Source organism: Erpetoichthys calabaricus, chromosome 18 (genome assembly GCF_900747795.2).
Source record: "Erpetoichthys calabaricus chromosome 18, fErpCal1.3, whole genome shotgun sequence".
Classification (NCBI taxonomy): Eukaryota; Metazoa; Chordata; class Cladistia; order Polypteriformes; family Polypteridae; genus Erpetoichthys; species Erpetoichthys calabaricus.
The window spans coordinates 4,236,962-4,263,269 of NC_041411.2; the positions used below are offsets into that span (position 1 = coordinate 4,236,962).

Sequence of the window (26,308 nt, forward strand, 5' to 3'; positions counted from 1 at the left end):
CTTCCGCCGTCTGCCGCCATTTTAAGATACGGGGATGGTGGATGAGCGTGAGTGGAATGACGTAGAAATAAGATTTTCTTAAAAAATACAGATATTTGCGGATACTTGTTAAATATACAAAAAGAAGAAGTTGAACTTTTTTGTGTCAAACTTAGTCGGAATTTCTCACTGGAACAGGTCCGCTTACTTCCGAGACGATGCCTGCCGGGCCCGTTTCCATCGTCCAGCCGGAGCCCAATAACAAGGTATGCGCTTGGTCAATTGTCTCGTGATTATGAGGGATTGTTCATTTTGCATTTTTTATTGCATTTTATTCACACACACACACACACAGGTCCTATACCTGTATCGTCTTGCAGACCTTAAACTTGCCCGTATTTTGTATTTAGCAAGAAGGGGGCCTTGCAGGTTTAAGGAGGCCGGCTTATTTTGAAGTGGGCGTGCGTTTGTGAGCTTTATGTTGATGTCTGCGACATGTGGAATGACTTGGAGGTGCTGTGGTTTTCCTCGAACGGTTTCCAAACATCTAAATTGTAATTTTATTTTTCTAAGTAACCGCTTCGCTTTTCTCATTTTTGTTTTTCCCCGTTACTTGGTGGTTAGCGCTTTCAGGATATTGTTTATTCATTTCCCCAGTCAGGGTAGGAAATGGAGCCGGTTGAGAGGAAAGTGAACAACGCCATTGATTTGCCTGTTTTGATTGAAATGTTAGGCAATGCTTGTTAGCCCTCCTTTCATGGCGAGAGGCAGCACGAGGTGTTGTATGAAGTGTCAAAAAATATTTGGCAATGGCAAAGTGTGACGCATCTTTACAGATGCCATTATAGTAGAAACGGTCACTTTAGCCTCCTTGATTGTTTTTAACAGACCGATCTGGTATTGCTAGTGGATATATGCTGCTGTTCGTGTCAAAGAACTCCCAAATTTAGTGTCGCGGGTGGCCAGAGCCATTCTGACCTGTATGAAGGACCAACAGCGCCCCCTAGTGTCCGCAAAAGCTACAGATTAGCGGTTTTTAAACTACTTAAACGGAGGATCCAAATAATCGGTACCATACAGGTGCCCAAGAAAAATATTAATACCATTATACATAGACTCGCAACAATTGACAAGAAAAATGTAAATGTTTTTCTTTGCATTCAAGCATATTTATCCATCCATCCATTATCCAACCCACTATATCCTAATTACAGGGTCACGGGGTCTTCTGGAGCCAATCCCAGCCAACACAGGGCGCAAGGCAGGAAACAAATCCCGGGCAGGGCGCCAGCCCACCGCAGGACAGTATATTTATCATATGAATAATACTAGATTAGATATTTTTATTATTACATACACTGCAAGAGCATAATGAAATTCTTGTGCCACAGTTTTGAGTAAAGTAAATGCACTAAGTAAATAAAAGTAGCAGCAGATTTATAAGTACAATAAATAAAAGTGAAAAGAAAATAAAGTGGCTTACAGTACAATGTCACATAAACCGGTAAGTGGCAGGGCAGGAAGGATCAGGTTATTGGGAGTAGAGTGACTTGTTGAAGAAGCTGTTCCTGAAGCAGGTGGAGTGAGGGGGTGAGTCTTGCCGAAAGAGAGAAGTGGAAACAGTGGATGAGCTGGGTGGCCATCATTGGAGATGATGGTTTCAGTTCTCCTCAGACAACTGGTTGAGTAAATGGTATGAAGCTGTGGAAGGTCAGCCTCAATGATTTTAGAAGCTGCGTGGAAACAGCCCTTTGGAGGAGTTTGCTATCCTGGCAAGTGAGGTTACCAAACATCCCCATGATGCATCTGGTCAGGATACTTTCAGTAATACAGTGGTAACAGTGCACTTGTATTTTGATTCTCACTCCAGAGCTCTTAAGCCTCCTCATGAAAAAAGAGCCTTTGCTTAGCCTTTTTCAGTATGCAGTTGGTGATATGGACACCCAGGAAGCTGAAGCTGCTGTCTGCACAGGGGATCTGTTGATTTAGAGCGGAGTTTGTCTGTCTTTGTCTTTTCTGAAGTCGACAATACAGTGGACCCTTGACTTATGAACTCAATTCGTTCGCGAGGGCTGGTTGTAACTCAAGTTGGTTGTAAGTCAAGACTATTTTTCCCATAAGAAATAATGGAAATACCCATAATGCGTTTCGAACCTCCCACAGCAACACTTACTTAACCTTTTCATAATAAAAAAGGGTTGTATAATGTGCATAATTTACCAGAAACACCAATAATTTTTCTAATGTACTAACCAAAAAGTTATAAAAAGTGCCTAGCCTACCAGAAACAACAATTTCATACTGTACTCACCATTTTATTTGACATCTTTGAGCTGCAGGAAGGGAGGAGGAGGAGGAGGAGAATGAAATGGAAGGTGGTTATTGTTTGGAAGGAGCTTCTTTATACAAATCTTTTCTTTGTAAAATTGTCGAGATGGTGGATTTCGACATGCTGTACATATTAGCGAGATTGGTCACACGAACACCACTCTCATATTTCCGCACAATTTCCTTCTTCGTTTTGATTGTGATCGCTTTCTTTACCTTCGTTACCTTCTCTTCCTTCCTTAGCAATTATCGAAAAAAATTATATAAATCACTGCACTGACTGAAATTACGTCCACAAACACATGTATCTGGGCTCCAACTGACGCTAATAAACGCTCTCGGCTGTTTGTTTACAATCGTGCAAGCGGATACTCGTGACCGCATTCGGATCATAACGCAAGATGTTGGTCGTAATTCAAAACAAAAATTTTGGTCGTAAATCAAGTTGTTCGCATGTCAGGCCGGTCGTATATCAAGGGTCGACTGTAATCTCTTTTGTTTTTTCGACATTTTAGGGAGAGGTTGTTATCGCACTGTACATTCAAGTCTGGTGACTACTAGTAAAAAAGAAAAGTGGGAAAGAAATAGATTAACCATCCTTCCATTCAGCTTCATAAGCCGTTGATCCAGGGCTGGGTCGCCAATCCCTGTAGTCTTTGGGTTTGAGGCAGGAAGAATTCCTGGTCGGCACAAGTTACCTCCACAAGCACTTGGGTGACTTAATGAACAGAGCTTACTTTTAACAATTCATTTCTGCACACATACACCCACCCTTTTGTTTAATCGGGGTTTGTGGTGATTTTGGACACTGGATGATTTAATCAAGTCGGATGAAGTCCCACTTGTTGATTTAAGACATGTAGACACTTGGCCATTTCAACGAGCTTTTGCAAGACAAGGCCCCAGGGCGTGCACCCAGAGCACCCTGTTGGTTGATCCGTCCCTGCAAGTACCCCTCGCTTTTAGCTTCCAGAATGTAGCAGGACTAAATGTGGGTCGAGAGAAATTCTCGGCTCCGCCAGGCATCCGCCTAGTGCCAGTTATCAGGCTACAGCAACTGTAAGGGCAATATGTTTCACTTACACACTGGTTAAGTTAGGTTAGGATTGTCGGAAGGTAATCTGACTCAAAACCGTGATTCCACTCGAGTAATGTGCATGTCATATTTCTCCTGTCCGGTGTGGAGACTCGGCAAGGATGCCTATGAATTAACAGGCAGAGTCCCACCCACATTTAAACACACTCCATTTTGCATTTTGCAGCAAGGACCTTCCTGGATACGGCGCCAGACAGTTGCATGGTGAACAGACACACGGGCCAATTTAGAAAACGCCAATCCACCTAACCTGCATGTTTTTGTACTCTGGGACAAAGCTAGCGTTCCAGAGGAAACCCATGGAGACATGGGGAGAACATGCAGCTTCCACGCAGGGACCATCTTTGTCAATAACACACTAATTATCCTTCAAAAAGGGAACCATTCCTGAGGTATCTCACTGCCAGTGCTTAATGTAAATATAAAGCCTGAGAGGAATGAGTTGTTCTGTACAAAGGATGCTGCGCCAGGTTATTTTGGAAGAATTAAGAGGATAGGGCTGGTGAGTTTTGTTTGGGTTGAATGTTCCATTCATGTCTAGAAGGTTCTGATATTCTACTTTATAGCAATAAAATGCATTGCATTTGTCATTTCCAATAGATGGTGCATCAGAAACATTAACGCTTCTTTTATGAACCCTGTACCAAATGGCCTCTAACACAGACATGTGCATTACATTGTGCACTGCAAACGTTAGTGATGAGGTTTATTACATAGATTTTAACCTGTCCTAGACGAGTTGCACAGCTAATAAGTTATGATTTATAGGTGGTGTGATGGCTCTTTAGCTAAATGGATTTGGGCTGGCAACTTGAAGGTTGCCGGTTTGAATTCCCTGCAGTGACAGAAGTGACGCTTCTCCGTTGGGCCCTTGAACAAGGTCCTTAACCTGCAGTTGCTCCAGGGGGCTGTACAAATAGCTGACCCTGTGCTCTGACCCTAAAACTCTTGAGTAAGTTGGAGTACGTGAGAAATAAGTTCTATATGCAAGAAATTGTAAATGGCAAATAAAGTATGAGGGACGTTCAGAAAGTTACCACACTTTTTTTTTTTCTCTCTATTTATTAAGAATTTCAGCAACAAATTACATCACTTTTCTACATCATCACATTCGTTTGCGGTGCAATTTTCCCCATAAGTATTACTATACTAATGCAAACAACAAACTTTCCTCACATACACATCGCAATGATTAAAAGAGAAGGCAACTAAAAACCAAGAAAAACGGCCAACTTGGTTAAAGGTGAGAGCAGTCCCGTTTAGGCATTATAAAGGTGAATTAGCATTGATATAAAAGAGCAACAGTAGCATTTCTTGACACACTTTGGCCGAAAAGTTTGTTAGATGAAAGACCTTAACACTATTGTGTTAGAGAGAGGATGTGCAGCATTGTTGACAATGGCCCTCAGTTTTGTCTTTATTCTCTCCTTTACTACTATCTCCAGTAGGTCGAGAGTGAAGCCTATAACTGCGGCTGCCTTTTTAATTAGCTTGTTGATTTGACAGGCCTCTTTTGAACTGATTTTAGCAGACCACAATGACTGTCACAGAGTTATAGAACATATAATGGGTGTCCTTGGGTGCAGTCTTCAAAAAAAAAAGAGGGGCTGGAATTAAAACTTGTGGCAACTGTAGCTCTTCAGGCACTGAGTTTGTCACCCCTGATGTATTGAAATGCTCATTAAATGTTTTACTTGGCTTTTAAGCTCTTCTGCTGAGTTACCACCTGTTAGGTTATAAGGGTGCGTCTTTAACCAGTTATGTTTGTTATTCTTCCTTTGGCAGATTATTCTTATTAGCTACCCTTGGTATGGAATTGTGTTGTGTCTTTGTTACAGCACTAATCTGCTGATGCGATTTACAAGCTGTTTAATCTCGTGTGTAGATATGGGGTCTCACCAAACTGCATTGGTGACAGCCGGTGCTTGGGAGGGTGCCAACTTAAACAATTTAAATAGCTATGAACATAAGAGCTTCTCATGCCTTACTTTATCAGACCCTCCTATTTTCTTTTGATATCAGTAAGCCCTGTCATCTTTTTTTTCTTTTTATTGTGCATTTGTGTCAATCAGCACCATTTTTATTGTGGGAATAACATCTGCCAGGCCAAAGCCTTACTTTAAGTCAGGACATTTCTTTCACTCTTTCATGCTATGTTAAGTTTCTCTGCAGTTATTATAAGGTGTTAACTTTTTTTACATGCTACGGTGTCTTGATTGAATTTGAAACATTTTTCTTTTCATAAACTAGGGGGCTCTGCCCCCTGCTCGCTTCGCTTGCCCTCCCCTTGAGTTTGGTTTACTGGCTATACAATTTAAAGAGATTATTAGTTCCATGGGAATTGTTACATATGCGTTATTTTCAGTTTTACTTTAAAACTTTTGTAAAAACAATACTTGTCCTTTATTTTCGTGCCCCGGGTGTTGTTACATCTCTTTCTCGCAGGACGTATGATGCGTTGCGAAGGGGGTGCGGCTGAAGGCACTCTAAGGACAAGCTGGCTTTCTTCACTGCGTGTTTTGCTTGTCGTTGTTTTAAGAGCTGGGAGCACATGAACCGTGTCTGCCAACAGCAATCCATGGACATCTAACCTAGCAGTTGTTGGACTTGTTTTAAATGATGTCTCACTGCCTTGTCTCATGTGACGTTGTACGCACGTGGCTGAACGCACGCAAGGAGAATCAGTCAGATCATCTGCTGGGTTTCTGCTGCTGGTGAGATGCGTGTTTTGCTTATTGCTTGTCGTTGTTTTAAGAGCTGGGAGCAAGTTAAATTGTCTGTATCTATCTATCTATCTATCTATCTATCTATCTATCTATCTATCTATCTATCTATCTATCTATCTATCTATCTATCTTGTGGGACTTCAAATTGAAGATCATGCCTCGTCTTCCTAGTCTCCCTCCCCAAGATTTTTTTTTTATATAATAGAGAGATTGAAAATAACTGGATAGGTATAATGAGGTTATCAGTTAGTGTTTTCAATTGGTTATCAATAGTATAGGTTTGAATTGACATGGGTGTGTGCATGAATATGCTGGTTGCATTTAATTCTGGTCCTGCTTCTGCAACCCTGCACTGGATAAAGAGGTTAAGATGATGGATCAGTCAGACTGTTCAACAGGGTCCAGTTCACCACCACTCCCAGACTAGAGTTTGAACATAATCCACATCAAGCCATACCGTGAAGTCCAGTGAGTAGACGTTTGAGCCTTTAGAGTTACAAACCTGAAGTAGTTGAACCAATCTTTACAAATTGGAATCTCAGAATTTGGACGGTCAGGTCCAAGTTACATTCATAGCACTCGTGTCTCAGATTTAGCATCTTTTATTTGGAATAATAAAGCGGTGACTGGTGATGTACAACTTTTTACTTTAGATCAGTCATCTTCAGTCTCAATCCTGGGAGATTCTTTTCTTTTTTAGGCTTGAACTTGATGTGCTAGGTTTTAGACATTAGGGATATACAATTTGTCACAGTATGTAATGATTCTAATGACTCGGGTGCCACTGTGAGTGGCAGCCTTTCCAGCAGCCCCGTGTACGACTTTATCTTTCTAAATTTTTGTCTATTTTATCTATTTCACTGTTCACTTGTACAATTTTCTTTTATGTGGACTTGTTCCCTGGACAACATTATACAAAGTTATTGTCAGTTATACCTGCATTTTTATCAGTCTTTAATTGAATATTGTTTTTATCAATATGCTGCTGCTGGAGTATGTGAATTTCCCCTTGGGATTAATAAAGTATCTATCTATCTGTCTGTCTGTCTGTCTGTCTGTCTGTCTGTCTGTCATATAGTGTCTTTCACTTTTGTCTATCTATCTATCTATCTATCTATCTATCTATCTATCTATCTATCTATCTATCTATCTATCTATCTATCTATCTATCTATCTATCTATCTATCTATCTATCTATCTATCTATCTATCTATCTATCTATCTATCTATCTACCTACCTACCTACCTACCTCATTTCAAGTAATTCTCTTAGTAGGCCTCTTTTGTCCAGTAAAGTGGGTTAAAAGTTTATTAAGGTAGGCAGTAACATCATTGCGTCTTATCTTTTAGTTAAAAGATTTTAATCTTAACGGCACATCCTGTTGTCTGTAGATATAAGGCTATAGTTTTGGGCGGGCGCATTGTACTTGTGGCTGTAAGTGTACAAAAAAAAAAGGTTTAGAAAATAGATAATTTGTACACATCCATGCTGCTTATGTAATTCCTTACCATATTAACGTATTTTAAGCTAAACATATTTTGAGTAAACATAGTGTCTTCATTGGGGATTAGTTTTCCTTGCTTTTCTAGATCAAGAAGTTTAACTTTTAATCTTCAGTGTTTTCTATCCCAATATGCTTGGCAATGTCTAAATACGAAATAAATAACAAAAATAAATGTAAAGTTGGCTGAGCAATGGAGATGGAGGAAATGGCACACCAGATTATAGTGTTGTAAATGAGTAAACGCACATCTGCATTCGCGTTAAAATCTGTTTTATGTATGGGGGTCGTCCAAAATGGAGTTTGTGTGTTTATTATGATGTACATGTTTGTCTCATTAATTTCCTATTGTTGCACAAGTGTATGCCATAATTTCCTTGAGAACATACTTAAAAGATTCAAATTTGTGTAATCCAAGTGCCGTGCATGAACCATAAGGATATATTTACCTATTTTACATCTTGGTTTCGCTTGAATTCATCAACACACAAAACTGATTTAGCTACAGACACAGGACCTCAGTCCATAAAATACTGCTCGTGTTCCTGTGGTACTGCAGGTTCCTGTTGGGTGCACATTTTCCTTACTGCGCCTGCTTATTTGAAGAAGTTAATGTAAGTCACATTTGAGCATCTAGCCCAGTTCAGAATTTCTGTCCCCCTCTTCCAGCTTTGAAGTGTATGACTATGCTTGAGCTGGCAAAAGGTCATGAGATGAAAGACGAAGCTGTTCAAACTCACGCTTACAGTTAATCCAAAGCCACCTTCTAATAATCATCTTCATATTATTAAATCTGCCTAATCTACTTCAGGAATGCAAGTGCCAGGGACTATCCTAGCATCTTGAGGCACAGAGAAAGAGCCAAACTTGGAGGAGATGCCAGACAGTCGCTGTGCTCACTGATGCACACAACTACATTTCAATTTAAGATGAATGTATCTGTTTGTATTGGTGTGTGTGTATACACACTAATAATTAGTTACTTAAAGCTAAATAAAGTACTAAATAAATTATTGAAAGTTTGAAAGTGAGGGTTATGTTATACATTCAGTAAGACATTTTCACTAGATCTTTTATGTTTGATAAACTTGTCGACCACCTAATTCTTTTTTGTCTTTAAAGGTTGAAGATGGAAAAGATGAAACTCCAGCAGCAAAACCTATCGTGGGTATCATCTATCCTCCACCTGAGGTCCGAAATATTGTTGATAAGACTGCCAGCTTTGTGGCCAGGTGAGCATGTACTTTTTGCTTCTAGCTTTCTGAACAAACTGTTAAAAAAATGATCTACAGTTTTCAATTTTAGTGTAGTATTGTGAAAGTATAGTGCAATGTCTTTATCTAATATAGTGATGGAGACTAAAAACACAATGCAGCATATCCATAGAAATATACCAAGAATTGAATATATTTGTTATCACTTTTTAGATTGGGTTGTTAAAAGTGCATAGGAATACAAGACAAGAAAACTGAGCTGGAATAGAAATTGGGAAGCCTAAAACGTTGTTACTTTCTTGTGTCTTTGGCCAAGTAGTCATCTGGCCTGTCTCTAAACATCTCAAAGGCACCACAGGGTAACCAATATAACAACGAGGAGGATAACCTGAAAAAAGAAAAAGTCATTATTACCAGTCTTAAGCCTTAAACTGCCACATACTTGGGGGGGGGCTATTGCACCCCTGGATGTCAAATACTTTTTTGCTGCACTTTTTAGGGAAACGTCACAATTCACCAAGAAAAAGTGAAATTTTAATGGAACGCGTTTTTTTTTTTTTTCATGCAAAGAGCATCACAATTACTGCAACACTGATCATTTTACACATTGCCAATGAACTGTAAAAACTATAAAAAAAACTACTGCAACAATCTCTTATTATATGTACAAGGTGCAACTGACGCCATTGATGAAATTCAGTAAATCACCAAGCCAACTGCACTTGAACTGGCTGCACACAAGCACACAGAGGCCAACGCTGATGCTGGCAGGCTTAGTCTAGTGCAGCGGCTGAATCCCAGGGACAGTGATGCTGATTCACTAGAGGGTGGCAGTGGTCACGAGCTGGCTGCTCAACAAATTTACAGCATGGACTGATCAGCTCCAGCGTGCTGGCAAATTGCAGTCTGAACTGACTATAGCCGGCTGTGGCGTTCAACGAATGTACGTCACTGAATATACTCTACTCCGGCGTGCTGGCAGATTGCACTGGGAACTGACTATACCTGGCTGCAGTGTTCAGCAAATGTACATCGGTGAATATACTGTGCTCTGGCGTGCTGGCAAATTGCATTGGGAACCGAATACAGTAATCCCTCCTCCATCGCGGGGGTTGCGTTCCAGAGCCACCCGCGAAGTAGGAAAATCCGCGAAGTAGAAACCATATGTTTATATGGTTATTTTTAGAATGTCATGCTTGGGTCACAGATTTGCGCAGAAACACAGGAGGTTGTAGAGAGACAGGAACGTTATTCAAACACTGCAAACAAACATTTGTCTCTTTTTCAAAAGTTTAAACTGTGCTCCATGACAAGACAGAGATGACAGTTCTGTCTCACAATTAAAAGAATGCAAACATATCTTCCTTTTCAAAGGAGTGCAAAGCAAGCAGTCAAAAAAAAAATCAATACGGCTTTTAAGTATGCGAAGCACCGCCTGTACAAAGCTGTTGAAGGCGGCAGCTCACACCCCCTCTGTCAGGAGCAGGAAGAGAGAGAGAGAGAGAGATAGCGAGAGACAGATAAAAAAAATCAATACGTGCCCTTTGAGCTTTTAAGTATGCGAAGCTCCGTGCAGCCTGTCCTTCAGGAAGCAGCTGCACACAGCCCCCCTGCTCACACCCCCCTAAGTCAGCGCAAGAGAGAGAGAGAGAGAGAAAGTTAGCTGGATAGCTTTTCAGCCATCTGCCAATAGCGTCCCTTGTATGAAATCAACTGGGCAAACCAACTGAGGAAGCATGTACCAGAAATTAAAAGACCTATTGTCCGCAGAAACCCGCGAAGCAGCGAAAAATCCGCGATATATATTTAAATATGCTTACATATAAAATCCGCGATGGAGTGAAGCCGCGAAAGGCGAAGCGCGATATAGCGAGGGATCACTGTATATCCGGTTACGGCGGTATAAAGGTTTAACATAGTGGGAAAATGTGCTTATTTGACTGAATGGTTAAATTGTTTTCATCAGCTATATGTAGACTTAAAGAAATGTCAGCTCTTCGAGAAAAATATCTGGTTTCTTATGTTAAATTATCATTTTTACTCGTGTACCACGCGCCCTCGTGTAAGACGCACACCCTAAATTTTACAAAGAAAATCGTTAAAACTGCTTTGCCCCCCCGTGTACGACGCGCTTTGTGATTGTATAGGAAGCGTTTGGGGCACGTTTTCCGTCGAGCGAGAGCAAGCGAGAGAGAGAGAGAGAGAGTGAGCGAGAGAGCCCAAGCAGAAGAAGTAAACATTACAGAAAAAAATTTCCTCGTGTAAGACGCACACCTGATTTTTCTAATGCTAATTTTTGGGGAAAAAATGTGCGCATGGTACACGGGTAAATATGGTAATTCAATTTCTGTTCTTAGTTTTTTTTTTTTTTTTTTATTAGTAATGTAACAGTTCTCTTTAAATTAATACTTTTGTTTTGAACTTTTTCCATTCAGAAATGGGCCAGAGTTTGAGGCCAGAATCCGACAGAATGAGATCAATAACCCCAAGTTTAACTTTCTGAATCCAAATGACCCCTACCATGCTTACTACCGGCACAAGGTCAATGAGTTCAAGGAAGGCAAAGCACAGGAACCTTCTGCTGTTGTGCCAAAGGTTATGCAGCAACAAGTTATGCAGCAAATTCCTCAGCAGCAACTACCACAGAAGGTGAGGAGCTTTGGGGGAGACCAGTCTACATATGTTGTAATATCCAGCTTGAATAGGGCATTGATATTCCTCCATTCTTGTCTAGAAAGCTGAAACAGAGTAACTCTAGTAAGTACGCCAGGACTTCATTAAAGTAGTTTCTGTTGTATAGTTTTACGAGGTATAAGTTAGACAGCTATTTATGCCCAAGCGAGGACTTTAGAGTGCAAATTTTCCATAACATAGATATACACAAATCTAATCATGGTACCCATGTATGACATAAGGATTTACATTTTCCTCTTGTCTCTACCAACTGTTGTGTGTAATGGCGTTAGACTCCTTCAAGAATAAGCAGAGATCAGAAAGCCATTGTTAAGATATTTGTTGTCATATATTTTAAGGATAGAGAGTCACTTGAAGGTTTTTATTCTATTTGTGTCTGTAGCATAAACTTGTTTGCAGAAATATTTGGGCCAGTGCAAATTTTACAGGAGAAACTTAATTCATATGATCAGGTTTTGGATTTGCTCAGCAATGTATCTATGTCTCATGGTATTTTCCTTTTCCTCCTCTTTCTTGATCGATTGGTATCTTTTCTGGAAAATCGACTTAAAGCCAACATTCAAGACTTCTTTTCACGCTTAACACGTATTATTTGCGTTTTATATCTACAGGTTCAAGCACAAGTGATCCACGAGACAGTGGTACCAAAAGAGCCTCCTCCTGATTATGAGTTCATTGCAGATCCCCCCTCTATTTCAGCCTTTGACCTAGATGTTGTCAAACTCACTGCCCAGTTTGTGGCCCGTAATGGCCGTCAGTTTCTTACACAGCTAATGCAGAAGGAGCAGCGGAATTATCAGTTTGATTTCCTCCGGCCACAACACAGCCTGTTCAACTACTTCACTAAGCTGGTGGAGCAATACACAAAGGTAAAAAGTAATAAATGCTTTATATGCTTCTGCTTCAGATAAAGCTATAGATAAAGCTTTATATGAATAATATCATTGATATGTACTATCACCATTACTGGTGTCATTTTTGGTTTACCACAGTTAGCGGATTACCCCTCAAATCATTTTCTCCATTCCTCACTATAGTGGGCATCCTTTGCTGTGAGGTGCATCTTTTTCATATTGTCTTGACACAACTTCCAACTATCTTTTCTTCCGCATCCCTTTTGGCCTCATCCCCTCCACTTCCATTATAGGCTAAGTATGATTGGGTGAAGTTGTGCACCATCTCTTGTGGTAAATAATCAAGCCTTGACATAACAAGGAGTTTTGGGGCAGCCTCTTGTATACCTGAGCATTGGCTTCAAATGCAGTAAGGCTGAGAAAAATGGTCTTTACAGACAAGAGTCTGAACAGGCGAGAAAACATGGCAGATATAAAGTTGAAAAGCAGGACTAGGAGGGATCTTGGGACCGGAACTGGAAATGAGGTCATTAGGAGGGTGGGCCCTTCTGTTGGTATGGAAGTGACGTCTTCTGGGGCGGAACTGAAAGTGACGTCATGGGAGCCAGGCGGAGTTTCCCGCATTTGGTCTGCGGGGAGATAAGAGAGAGGATTAATGTACTCTGCCACTCCTTGGTCTGACTGGGAATTTCCTTCTTTTGAGCCCTTTAGCTACCTCTCATGCGCATGTGTGCGACACTCTCCACATGACCACAATACCTTCTTGTCTTTCTCTTCAGCATGACACTTGGCATCTCCAGACCAAGTCTTGTTCTTAACCCGTCATTAATCTTCCTCTCAGGCTGTGTCACATCAAAGATCACATCTGTTGTTCCCTTCCCAGGCATGAAACCAAAGTGCATTTTGCAAACTGTCATCTGGTGCCGTTTTTTTTTTTTTTTTTCCCTTCTCACTAGCGTTCTCTCAACCAGTGGATTTGTGTGTTGGATTTAATTTTTGTTACTTTTGTAATTTGCTTGCTTACATTTCTGTTTTGAAAACTAGTTAAACTGCAATTTAATACATTTTGTTCTTTTTATCTAATGCTTTTATTAGGTCAACACACATCAAATGTTTTGTGTTTCTTTATTTGATGCTTGTTAATTGGTAGATTGATAGTCTTTTAGTGCATATGAATGAATGATGCTACAGTCACTGCATAATGTATTTAAAGTGTGTCATTTTTAATAAGCCTTAATGTATATATTTTTTAGATTTTAATTCCTCCAAAGGGGCTACTGCAGAAAATGAAGAAGGAAGCTGAAAATCCCCGTGAGGTTCTTGATCAGGTAAAGAGTGTATATAAATAAGATCGTGTGAAGCACAAACTTAAAGTTGGAGTAAAATTTGTTAACTATCGACTCCTGCTAATAAACATCTTATTAAATGTACAGTCCCTGTAATTTTTTTTTTTCTTTTGAACTCTAAATCACAGGTAAGGTATAGAGTGGAGTGGGCCAAGTATCAGGAACGTGAGAGGAAGAAGGAAGAGGAAGAAAGAGAAAAAGAACGTGTGGCATATGCGCAGATTGACTGGCACGACTTTGTTGTTGTGGAGACGGTGGATTTTCAACCCAATGAGCAAGGTATTCCTTAAAGAAACAAAACAAACATTTAATTCTTGCACAACATAAAATTCCAGCATGAATGGCTGCCTATGCTCCTATATGGATATCTTTTACAAATTAGCAAGCATCGGGTTATACAGTGCAGCCACTACTTATATCATGGGTCGCCAAGTCCGGTCCTGGAGGACCACCGTGGCTGCAGGTTTTCATTCTAACCCTTTTTAATTGAGTGCCCTGTTTGTGCTGTTAATTAACTTCTTGTGAATTCATTTTAATTGAATTGCTTTTTTTAAGATTTGTGCTCCTGAATTTCTTCCTCATTCCTCTGAATTGCTTCATTTCTTTCCATAAATGGCACCCAAACAGAAATGAAATGTGAAGTGAGTGAGTCAACAGAAGACCAACTAAGTCAGGGCCTCAAACTCCAACCAGTTTCACTCCAACTAGCTGCTTAATGAGGTGCAGATTCCTGTTGTTAATTAAAGTTCTTTAATTTCATGGCTTGTTGCTGCTCTCGTGGTGCATTAGCTGACATTTCTAAAATTGTTGATTTTCTCTTTTCTAAGAACTCTGTTAAAATGTTTTGGGGTCCTGAACAGATCGACATTCCCGAGACAGTCATCTTTCTTTATTTTCAGATATTGTATGATGGACACCAGTTGTTTTGGCTCATTTTGTATCTCATTATTGTTTGGCTGCTAATTAAGGAAAAAGAAACAATGAAGGGGTCTGAGTCCTCAAGAGCAAATCAGTTAAAATTTATTCAAAAGAAATTAATTAGCAGCAAAAACAAGTCACTTATTAAGAAAAGGGTTAGAATGAAAACCTGCAGCCACGGTGGTCCTCCAGGATTGGATTTGGCGACCCCTGATTTATCACTGCAATGGACAGTTCAGGAGAGGATTTGTTTCACGCTTTTGTTTATTTACTTGCTTCATTTTTTAACTAACAGGTTATGAAGTGCAGGATTTCAGCTGCAATGCCATGTTAATAAAAACCTAAAAAATAATATAAGTTGCTATTATGAATCGGCGCATTTTTTCCAGGAACCTATCTACAGTTTGAGACAAAACCAGATAAAGCAGTATTGTTAGCTGAACAATTAAAAATCAAAAAATACTTATTGTGATGCAGCACATCATTCAGTTATAAAATGGGGGATAATCCAGCACAAAAATTAATATTTTAAAGCTACTTTATTAGATTTCTGAGTCAGTGCTGATTACGTACATTGAAATTACCTTTGGAGATGTGCTGTAGCAGTCCCATGGACATTTCGGCCCCTTGGAGTAACATAGGTGTTATCTTTACTCCTCATATCTAACCATTATCCTTTAATGTTCGGATAGGATTGTTTATGTAACTTGGGTTCTATTTTATGTTTGGTGCTATAAAAAAAAAAAAAAAAAAAAAAACATTAGTGAAAATCTTTATTTAATGTTTTAAAGCTTGATTGAAATACTATCTCCATTTTTTTTCTCTTGAGTTCTGTTTGCAAACAAGCTTCTTGACAGTTAATTTTGAGTTTTTAATAAAAATACCGTATATACTCGTGGATAAGTCGGGACTTGATTTTACCGTATAATTTCTGGTATTTTATAATGTCGGTCGTATAATTTGAATGCGGAAAACTCATGCTATTGGTCCAAGAGGTAACAATATGCTGATGCCCACCTGAGAGAGTAACCATGGAGCACACAGCCTTTTTTTTTCTAAGTGGGTGTGGCAATGCTCTCTCACCCTGTGCTCCTATCCTCTCTCTCTCTCTCTCTATTGTGCCTACGTGACCACAGGTAATGGCCGAACTATTCCGAAGTGAAGTTTGCACTGATTTCTGTTGTTTTTGTATCTCACACCCTCATCCACCTTTGTCGTAAGAGCATCCCTTATCTACAATGGAGCGTTTGATCAGAAGAAAATATGAAGCTGGTTTTAAATTAAACGTCGTTGAAGTAATGAAGAAATCGGTAACTGCGCTGACAAAATTCAATGCGTCTGAGAAACTGATGCGAGTTTGGAGGAGGCAAGAAGTTGTACAAAAAAAAAAAGTGTTGCATTTTTGAACGGGCGTATAAGTTGGGGTCTGATTTTATGATTGCTTTTTCGGGTTTCAAGACCCGACTTATACGTGAGTATATACGGTACTTCTTTATAAGTCAAATAATTACTAGTGTAATCTAATGCGGACTCAAAGGCCTTTTTTTTACAAACATTTGTATTATTTGATTTAAGTAAATTAACTTTCTCAAACTGGCTTAGTCTGGGCCGGAATTGCAGGGGCTGCAGCCTGTCAAGACAGAAAAGACTTTTTAACAAATACATCCAGCCCTCAACCTCCTTTCATCACCACATTTTAAAAGTGCAATCCTACTTGCAATTGCAGGTCATTTCCCTCCACCGACAACCCCAGAAGAGCTTGGTGCTAGAATCCTTATACAAGAGCGATATGAGAAATTTGGTGAGAGTGAGGAAGTTGAAATGGAAGTGGAGTCTGAATCGGATGATGAAGATACTCCTAATAAAGAGGAGCCAACATCTGCTCAGCCTGATCAGGACACCCAAGTCCAAGATATGGATGAGGTAAATGTAGAGTACATATGTGTGTTAAATAGTAGCAACCTTTAGAACTTCCACTATTATTGACCAAGTTAAGAGAATATCACTCTGCTTCCAACACCACCACCTAAATATATGCCTTAGAATGCCATTACTGTATTTTACATTTTTAGACATTCCAATTGCTTTCCAGTTCAGTATTTCACAAGTGTTCTAAGTTGAAATTCTGATTTAGGTATTTATTTTGTATTTTTACTGTAGGGCTCCGATGATGAGGAGGATGGCATGAAGGCCCCACCACCACCTGAAAACCCAATGCCCCCGCCACTTCCACCTACTCCTGACCAAGTAATCATTCGCAAGGACTATGACCCTAAAGGTAAGACACTAAAAGTTTTAAAAATAAGCAGAGTTTACATGGGGATTGGGAAATTGTTTTTTTTTTTCTTTCTTACTACAAAATTCTGATGAATAAAAAGCCTGAAATACTTTCTTATTGGCCAGTGTATATACTTTTTCGCATTACAATATGTGGCTCTCACCCTTAATGACATTAACATGTCAAACTTATTATTTGGCGATTAATGTTGTAATGATACATGAAGCTTGCAGTACATTGCAAATGGATGAAATGGGTCAGCAGTAAATCTGCGTGTTCAGAAAAGATAGGTAAAAATGTGAAATGAAACTATGCTGACAAATAACCAATCATGAGTGGAGTTTGCTAAGGTAGTGTTTTGCAATAACAAAATAATTTAGCTCTTTTTTCCTCAAGTATTTTTATTCTGATTTTTGTCTTTTTCTAAAATTTTAATAGTAAAAACAGAGTGTATTATGCAGCTTGTGTGTTTAGTAGCTGTTAACACAGAAGAATATCATTTACAATCTGAGTCCCTCCCTCAATGCTGCTGTTGGGGGGGAAAAAACAAAAACACATATATATTGTAAAGAGCACTGTAAAGAGAGACAAACACTCATAAAGTTTTGGGGTTTTAGCCCTGTATACTGTAAACAAAATTTGGTCAGTCGTTTTTCCACAAAATTCAAAAGACATTGAAGGGTAGGAAGACAGACAGTTTATAGGGAAGGACCGGAAATTAGAATGTGGGATGCTGGGTAAATCGTGGTGGTGTATGGGAGTCTGACATCATCAATGGGGAAGCAGAGGGAAGAAAGGAACACGGAAGTGTTGCAGCTCTTTGAGTCCTCCGACGGTTTTACGGCGGCGGTGTCTCTGTCTTTCTGAAGAAATAAAAAAAGAGAGTTTAGTATGCTGCCGTTGTCCCCCTGCAGGACTCGTCTCGGTGCGAATCGGGTCCTTAAGCTGCTCCCCAAGCGCTCATGTGTGACTAATTATATGCATATTTATATAATTATATGCTCTGGCCGCCGCCGTGAGTTGATTCTACAATAAAATAAAAAGAGGAATAACCTTGGAGGTCAATCATCACCCCGAAAGCGGATAGTAGACGTCACGTAGTATATGTGTGGCAAATTTCAGGTCAATGGGTCAAACGGATTGCGATCTACAGGTGGTTTAAAATCCTGGACAGACAAAAGAACAGCCAAGGTAGCATATTATATATAAAGATAAATAAAAAGCCCTTGAAAATAGTTTTTATGAATGTACACCAATATATGTTTTGGTTTCTCAAAACTGTTTCTGCTAATTTCACTTTAAATTCACTGCTAAATAACTCAAGCTAACTTGAGATTAGTAAGAGACTGGGGATGACTTAAAGCCACCAATTTTTATAGATTTCCATCCCACCTGTTCCGTTTAGATTTACTAAAAGTTGAGAGAAGAGGTTGGAGTCCCTGATTAAACAAATGTTAGCACTGTGTTTGTGTCTTGGGGTTTGCCTCACATAGCCACTATTGCTAAGCAAGACTGAAATGTGTCCCTGTTCTTCTTTGGAGGCCTTTTCACCTCAATTAACTGTTCTGTCTTCCAACATTGTATGTGTCTTATCTGGCATCCAATAATGCTGTGTAGAGATAGTAATCCAGTATTTGCCAAAATAATTTGATTTAGTTCCTCGAAAATATCTGGTTCATTGGCTGATTCATTACTTTACTTCATTTATTCACCTCTGTAAGTTTCATCCCAGTCCCTATCTGCTTTTGATGCTGCTACATAGTTCAGAAAAAGTATTAAAGAAAGCCATGTGGGGATAAACAGGCCATCCCAATGGTGTATGACCTGTGTGTTTCCTGGTAATGTTGCCTTTGCTCATATTGTGAAGGTGCCATTGCTTTTCAGTGTTCTCTTGGTAGAATTACAGGGTCACTGGAAGACGTGCATAGATGTTTTATGTGAATTTTTACCAAAATGTAGGGATCTCTCATCAAATGGCTCAAAAACAATTAATTGTAAACTTATTGAATAGCAATGGGTATATAAACTCAAGGTTAAGGTGATGCTACATACATATACAGTAGAAAGTTTTGGTTTTACCTGTGAGATTCCATGTTGAGTGATCTTACGTCAGTTAAATGAGATGGGTTATGATTTGTTACAGTACAGGTATAGAGTTAATAACTTTTGTAGTTGATTTAATTAAATAAAAAGATTCAGACACCTTAGTTTCTTTTGTTATAGGCGATTGTACCCTTTTGGTTACTTAAGATATTTTTCCCTCTCTCTCTCTTTTGTCAGCCTCCAAACCTCCGACTGTCACAAGCACCCCAGATGAATACCTCATTTCTCCTATCACTGGAGAAAAGATTCCCGCCAGCAAGATGCAAGAGCATATGCGTATTGGACTCCTGGATCCACGATGGCTGGAGCAACGAGACCGTGTCATTCGTGAGCGGCAGATTGAAGACGAAGTGTACGCTCCTGGTCTGGACATCCAGAGCAGCTTGAAGCAGTTAGCTGAAAGGCGTACCGATATCTTTGGTGTGGAGGAAACTGCAATTGGTAAAAAGATTGGAGAGGAGGAGATACAGAAACCAGAAGAGAAGGTAAGGAGAAAGTACAATCTTTAGATGTGTTTCTTATAATTACTACACAATTAGGCATTGCCTCTGAATCAGTTAATCCATTAGAGAAAGAATACAGTGTTCTTAGGTTTTTAATTTTAATATAACATAAAATGCATCTACTTAAGCACTTCTGCCATTGTTTTGACCAATTCAGGTCACATGGGATGGTCACTCAGGCAGCATGGCACGTACACAGCAAGCAGCCCAGGCCAATATCACACTTCAGGAGCAGATTGAGGCCATCCACAAAGCCAAAGGACTGGTACCAGAGGATGATACCAAAGAGAAAATTGGGCCAAGCAAACCTGCTGATCTTCCACCTCCACCTATTCCCTCCTCTGCCCCTAGTATACCCACTTCTGCACCTCCTATCACATCTGTCCCTCATCCTCCTGTGGTAAGCCTTGTGTACTCACTTGTGCCACTTCAAGCGCGGTATTTGTTTTTTCTTGTCAATGAGTATTAATGTTGTTATATGTTTTTGAAGAACTGAAAAGATGATGTGTGCTTGTAATCACAATTTGTCCTTTGATTTCTAGATGCCTCCTCCTCCTCCAATTAGGACCACTCTTGTTCCTGCAGTCCCAGTAATCCCACGGCCACAAATAGCACCCGTGGTGCGCTTAGCACCTGGTCAGGTCATTACTTCCATGCCTCCCATGATTCACCCACCACGTATCAATGTGGTGCCTATGCCTCCTACTGCACCTCACCTCATGCCACCAAGGCCTCCTCCAATGGTTGTTCCAGCTGGTATGAACAGTTTTTTTTTTTTATATATAATAACACTTCATGTACTGTTGTTTTTCTGTTTCTTTTTCCTTCAGTGTTTTTTAAGAATCTTGGCACAGATGTCAATCATCATCAATATCAGTCTGTTTTAAATTCCATTAGAAATTGCTTGTAAAATGTAAAACAACAGATAAAATGGCTGAAGCATATTCTTTCAATAGGAGAGTTACATTTCCCCTTTACTTGTATGCTTTGTGGTTTACTTTTACAACCATCAAGTGAAATCCAATGTTTTGATGTGTATTCTCTTTTTTTTTTCTCATTTTGTAGCTTTTGTCCCAGCTCCTCCAGTGCCTCAGCCTCCTGTCTCTGCTCCAGCACCCATGCCACCCTCTCATCCTCCTCCCCCAATGGAAGATGAGCCCACAAGTAAGAAGATGAAGACTGAAGACAGCCTAATACCAGAAGAGGAATTCCTTCTGAGAAACAAGGTACCCGTGTACTGTTCTAAATGACATCTTTCTTCAACAGTATGATCTCATTTATTAATATCTTCAAAACCATATCTGAGAAAACCTTCATCCATTTCTTCAATCTGATTGGCTATTCTCAACTCCCTGAAATACAAAGACTGCTCGATTGGCTCAAGCAAAGTGAGCAGGGACCAAAGCCAACAAAAAAAAACATCTCATTAGATACATCTTGAAATACCTTGTCTTTATTTTGGCTTTATTTGAATACAGGTCAAATTAAATTTACAAAGTGTTTTCCATACTGTCCCAAAATTCTGGAATACTGATTTCTGCTGTATCCCATTGTATTTGTTATTTTTGTAAATTTGTTTTGTTGTGAGTAGCCTATATTTGTTTATCTGCCTTCATTAGGTGTATACATTTGATATGTGTTTATTACACATCATTTGAATATTTCACTTACTCTGTGTTCCTTCTCAGGCTCCTGTGACTGTAAAGGTACAAGTCCCAAATATGCAGGACAAGACAGAATGGAAGTTGAATGGACAAGTCCTCAATTTCACCCTGCCCCTCACAGATCAGGTATATAAAAGAGACTAAAGGGATTTGCTTTTCCTCTTCTTCAAATGAATTATGTGTTTGACAGTGGGACTAAATTTTCTTTTTTTTTTTTTCTTTCATTTGACTATAACTGATTAGGACCAATGTAGCAAAAAGTGTAATTTTTGCTGATCTCATCTCTTTCCATTGTATTTTGTCCATTGCAGGTATCCGTAATAAAGGTTAAGATACATGAAGCTACAGGGATGCCTGCTGGAAAACAGAAACTGCAGTATGAGGTAATGCAGGAGAATCTGCTGTATTGTTTGTATGATTTAAATAAACTAGTTATCCACTTATTACAGAGGGTTGAGGTTGTGGTAATGGAGGAAAAAGTATGCATTGCTAAGCCACTGTTTTGTTGTTAGTTTGCAAAATCACATCCCCTGCCTTTTATCATTTATTTTGAACTGTTAGGGTGGGTTATTTAATAAATTTACTATAACTGTTAGTTGTTCTTGTGAGGGAATGAAAGAGCATGTTGGGTACAGTCCACAGATTGACTCATTTTAACCTTTCAAGGATGATTTCAGTTTAAGATAATACAGGAAGGGGTTGGGGGGGTTTGCAACAACAAGATGTCATGTTAATAGTACTGGTTGTCCTGGTAGGACAGTTAAACAAAAAAGCTGTATTGTCACTTTAAATTAAACCAAGCAAACAATAATGACATCTGCAGGTTGGGTGTCAATAGGCACTGTCAGGCATTTTTCTGTGTCAATGCTTGGAACCAGGAAAACCTGAACACAAAATGCCTCTATCGGCATATTGTCAAGAATTCAATTATTAACTGAATATATTTCTTTATTTTAGAAGTGGTGCACCATTATACAAATATCAAACCAACAAACAGGACAGACAGTGTAGTGTTTTTTTTTTTTTTTGCTTTATTTTTTTCATATCTCATAAGATGTACGGTTCATGACTATAGGTTACTGGCTGTGTTTTTTGCACCCATTTCTTATGATTTCTGAAGTACTTAATCTGTATAAGATGGCTAGGGCCATTACAGCAGAGCATCTATCTGTCTATCTATCTAGTTTGTGAACGCCTGAATGTGAGCTTATTGAACATCTCATTCCAAAACCATGGGTTCCCCTTTTCAGCTATAATTGCCTTCACTCTTCTGGAAGATCAAGAAACAAAATGGCACAAGTAGTGTGGGCTGGCAGGAATCTACTTTTAATGGGCGCCATTTTGAGATACAGTGTGACTTAAGGTGTCGCAATTGTGAAAACAAATCTATCATTATATAGTGCCTTTTACCTCTATCTGCCTATCTATCTGTTATATTGTGACTTTCACCTCTATCTATGTATCTATGTATGTATGAAAACAATCCAATCTAAATCCGTTAAGTAGTTCATGAGATACATATGGCTCTAAAAAAAACTATAAGAAATTTGGCACTTGGACCACGAAATTTTTAAAACCGTTTCTTAGCAAGCACCTATGGGCTAAGGAAACCTACATTCCAAATTTCAAGTCCCAAGTCCTCATGGTTTCGGAGATTTCGTGATGAGTGAGTCAGTGGCATTTGGCTTTTATTTATGTGTGAGTGTGTGTGTGTGTGTGTATATATATATATATATATATATATATATATATATATATAATATATACACAGTGCATCCGGAAAGTATTCACAGCGCATCACTTTTTCCACATTTTGTTATGTCACAGCCTTATTCCAAAATGGATTAAATTCATTTTTTTCCTCAGAATTCTACACACAACACCCCATAATGACAACGTGAAAAAACTTTACTTGAGATTTTTGCAAATGTATTAAAAATAAAAAAATTGAGAAAGCACATGTACACAAGTATTCACAGCCTTTGCTATGAAGCTCAAAATTGAGCTCAGGTGCATCCTGTTTCCCCTGATCATCCTTGAGATGTTTCTGCAGCTTAATTGGAGTCCACCTGTGGTAAATTCAGTTGACTGGACCTGATTTGGAAAGGCACACACATGTCTATAGAAGGTCCCACAGTTGACAGTTCATGTCAGAGCACAAACCAAGCATGAAGTCAAAGGAATTGTCTGTAGACCTCCGAGACAGGATTGTCTCGAGGCACAAATCTGGGGAAGGAAAAATTTCTGCTGCTTTGAAAGTCCCAATGAGCACAGTGGCCTCCATCATCCGTAAGTGGAAGAAGTTCGAAATCACCAGGACTCTTCCTAGAGCTGGCCGGCCATCTAAACCAAGTGATTGGGGGAGAAGGGCCTTAGTCAGGGAGGTGACCAAGAACTCGATGGTCACTCTGTCAGAGCTCCAGAGGTCCTCTGTGGAGAGAGGAGAACCTTCCAGAAGGACAACCATCTCTGCAGCAATCCACCAATCAGGCCTGTATGGTAGAGTGGCCAGATGGAAGCCACTCCTTAGTTAAAGGCACATGGCAGCCCGCCTGGAGTTTGCCAAAAGGCACCTGAAGGACTCTCAGACCATGAGAGAGAAAATTCTCTGGTCTGATGAGACAAAGATTGAACTCTTTGGTGTGAATGCCAGGCGTCACGTTTGGAGGAAACCAGGCACTGCTCATCACCAGGCCAATACCATCCCTACAGTGAAGCATGGTGGTGGCAGCATCATGCTGTGGGGATTTTTTTCAGTGGCAGTGACTGGGAGACTAGTCAGGATAAAGGGAAAGATGACTGCAGCAATGTACAGAGACATCCTGGATGAAAACCTGCTCCAGAGCGCTCTTGACCTCAGACTGGGGCGACGGTTCATCTTTCAGCAGGACAACGACCCTAAGCACACAGCCAAGATATCAAAGGAGTGGCTTCAGGACAACTCTGTGAATGTCCTTGAGTGGCCCAGCCAGAGCCCAGACTTGAATCCGATTGAACATCTCTGGAGAGATCATAAAATGGCTGTGCATCCAACCTGCTGGAGCTTGAGAGGTGCTGCAAAGAGGAATGGGCGAAACTGGCCAAGGATAGGTGTGCCAAGCTTGTGGCATCATATTCAACAAGACTTGAGGCTGTAATTGCTGCCAAAGGTGCATCGACAAAGTATTGAGCAAAGGCTGTGAATACTTATGGACATGGGATTTCTCAGTTTTTTTATTTTTAATAAATTTGCAAAAACCTGAAGTAAACTTTTTTCAGTTTGTCATTATGGGGTGTTGTGTGTAGAATTCTAAAGAAAAAAATGAATTTAATCCATTTTGGAATAAGGCTGTAACATAACAAAATGTGGGAAAAGTGATGAAGCGCTGTGAATACTTTCCGGATGCACTGTATATGTGTGTGTATATATATATATATATGTATATATATATGTATATATATATATATATATAATATACATGCAAGTAATAAATCACATTTAACAGTGGTTTGAATGTGCGCTGACTGGATGATTCTTACTTTGTATTTTGTAATTTTGTCTTTTTTGCAGCTGGATTTCATGTACACTTTTTCAAATTGTGCTTTGTGTGACCAGATGATATAATGGAGTTTGGTTGTGATGATCTGACATCATGTTGTTAAAAACTATTGACTTTTTTTTCTTTTTTTTAGGGCATTTTCATCAAGGATTCAAATTCTTTGGCCTATTATAACATGAACAGTGGCTCAATTATCCACCTTGCCCTGAAGGAGAGAGGTGGCAGGAAGAAGTAAATGGCGGTACAGCCACACCTGGTGGAAGGTTTTGACGTAACATGAGTTGGATAGTTGACGGCACACCGTAAGAGATATTGAGAGAAATGAGGCATTTAATTTATTCACAAATGTCACAGACCTGGGAAAAACAAATTCATGTTCAGTTCAACGTTTAATATGTTGAAAAGTGGAGTTCCTGTTTAAGTTTATCTTGTAAATTCAAGCTTTTTCCCCACCATTTGTGTATAAAGCATTTGAAGTAATTTTTCACAAAGATTTTTCACAAAGCACTGAAGCATTAGTGTTGTTCATATAAACCTGAGCCATTCTGCAAGTAAATGGCCTTAAATGAGTAAGGATCGGTTGGGTCCCCAGACTGGTGTTACCAGAGCAGTACGTTTTTGTTGAATCATGGTTTCTTAGACTTGTTTTATTGTAAGTGCCAGAGGCTGAGTGGTGCATGTTCTTTCAAAATGCATCCATATTGCCTATCCTGAAATTCTATAATATGCTTAATTCGGGAATGTCAAATAAAAGAAGTTATTTTATGGCTTTCCTTTTTTTTTCTTTTCTTTTTGTATCCTGTATGTCATCAAAGATTTTGTGCCAGAAGAGAATGGTTTACATGGTCTTGGTATATGTTTCTTGTTTGTATGAGTTGGCAAACCACTCTTTTATACAACATAGGCATTTTTTTTTCTCCGCTTTTATTAAACATATGTGATGAGCTGTCACGTTATGGAAATGAAGGCTACAGCAGGAGCGATTGACTGGCTGAATGGCTAAGCAATATGGTGGATGGATGACTAAAGATGGGGCGACGTCCTGGACAGGACTACCCAGCACTATGTGATGCGTACTGCCTCTCAAGTTGGTTATTTGTTCCATTCTGTTACCCTCCTTGTATAAGTCACAAACGCTTTGAAAGCACTCTTAAACGAACAACAAGCTAGGGAGAGGGTGGTCTCCCATGAGGTGTCAAGTGCCACAAAACACTCTCCTATAACAACATTGACCTGTGGAGTTTTAGGAGCCGCGTCTGCATTACCAAATGGTGGAAGGCACAATAACAGCTGTGCGGCTCTTTCAAACTGCTTTTTGAGTGGCGTGATGACGGCTGGGCAACACCCGGAGGGAACATAGTGCAGCTTAGAAGGAACACGGATTTCAGTATGCTTTCATGTAAAATGGTGTTTTGTGATAACGATCAACAAATGCCAAGTCACTAGGAAAAGCAGAAACTGATCTAAGGTAGGAATGTTTTAGTTGTGTGCAACTCTGTATAGCGCATTCAAGAGTAATCGGCTCCAGTGACTTAATATTAATTATTTATTTGATTGATGCTTT

General features: G+C 39.5%; 1 protein-coding gene across 1 annotated transcript; it reads left to right on the plus strand.

Annotated features, from left to right (window-relative positions):
• Positions 1 to 11: 11 nt before the first annotated feature.
• Positions 12 to 25,509, plus strand: sf3a1 (splicing factor 3a, subunit 1). The gene is made up of 15 exons (XM_028824340.2): positions 12 to 245; positions 8,754 to 8,863; positions 11,281 to 11,494; positions 12,151 to 12,408; positions 13,647 to 13,721; positions 13,868 to 14,018; positions 16,384 to 16,580; positions 16,818 to 16,935; positions 19,216 to 19,523; positions 19,699 to 19,941; positions 20,084 to 20,297; positions 20,607 to 20,767; positions 21,230 to 21,331; positions 21,517 to 21,588; positions 24,878 to 25,509. Exons 1-15 carry the CDS (start codon positions 198 to 200, stop codon positions 24,977 to 24,979), a joined length of 2,373 nt encoding a protein of 790 aa, XP_028680173.1. The 5' UTR covers positions 12 to 197; the 3' UTR covers positions 24,980 to 25,509.
• The last annotated feature ends 799 nt before the right edge of the window (positions 25,510 to 26,308 follow it).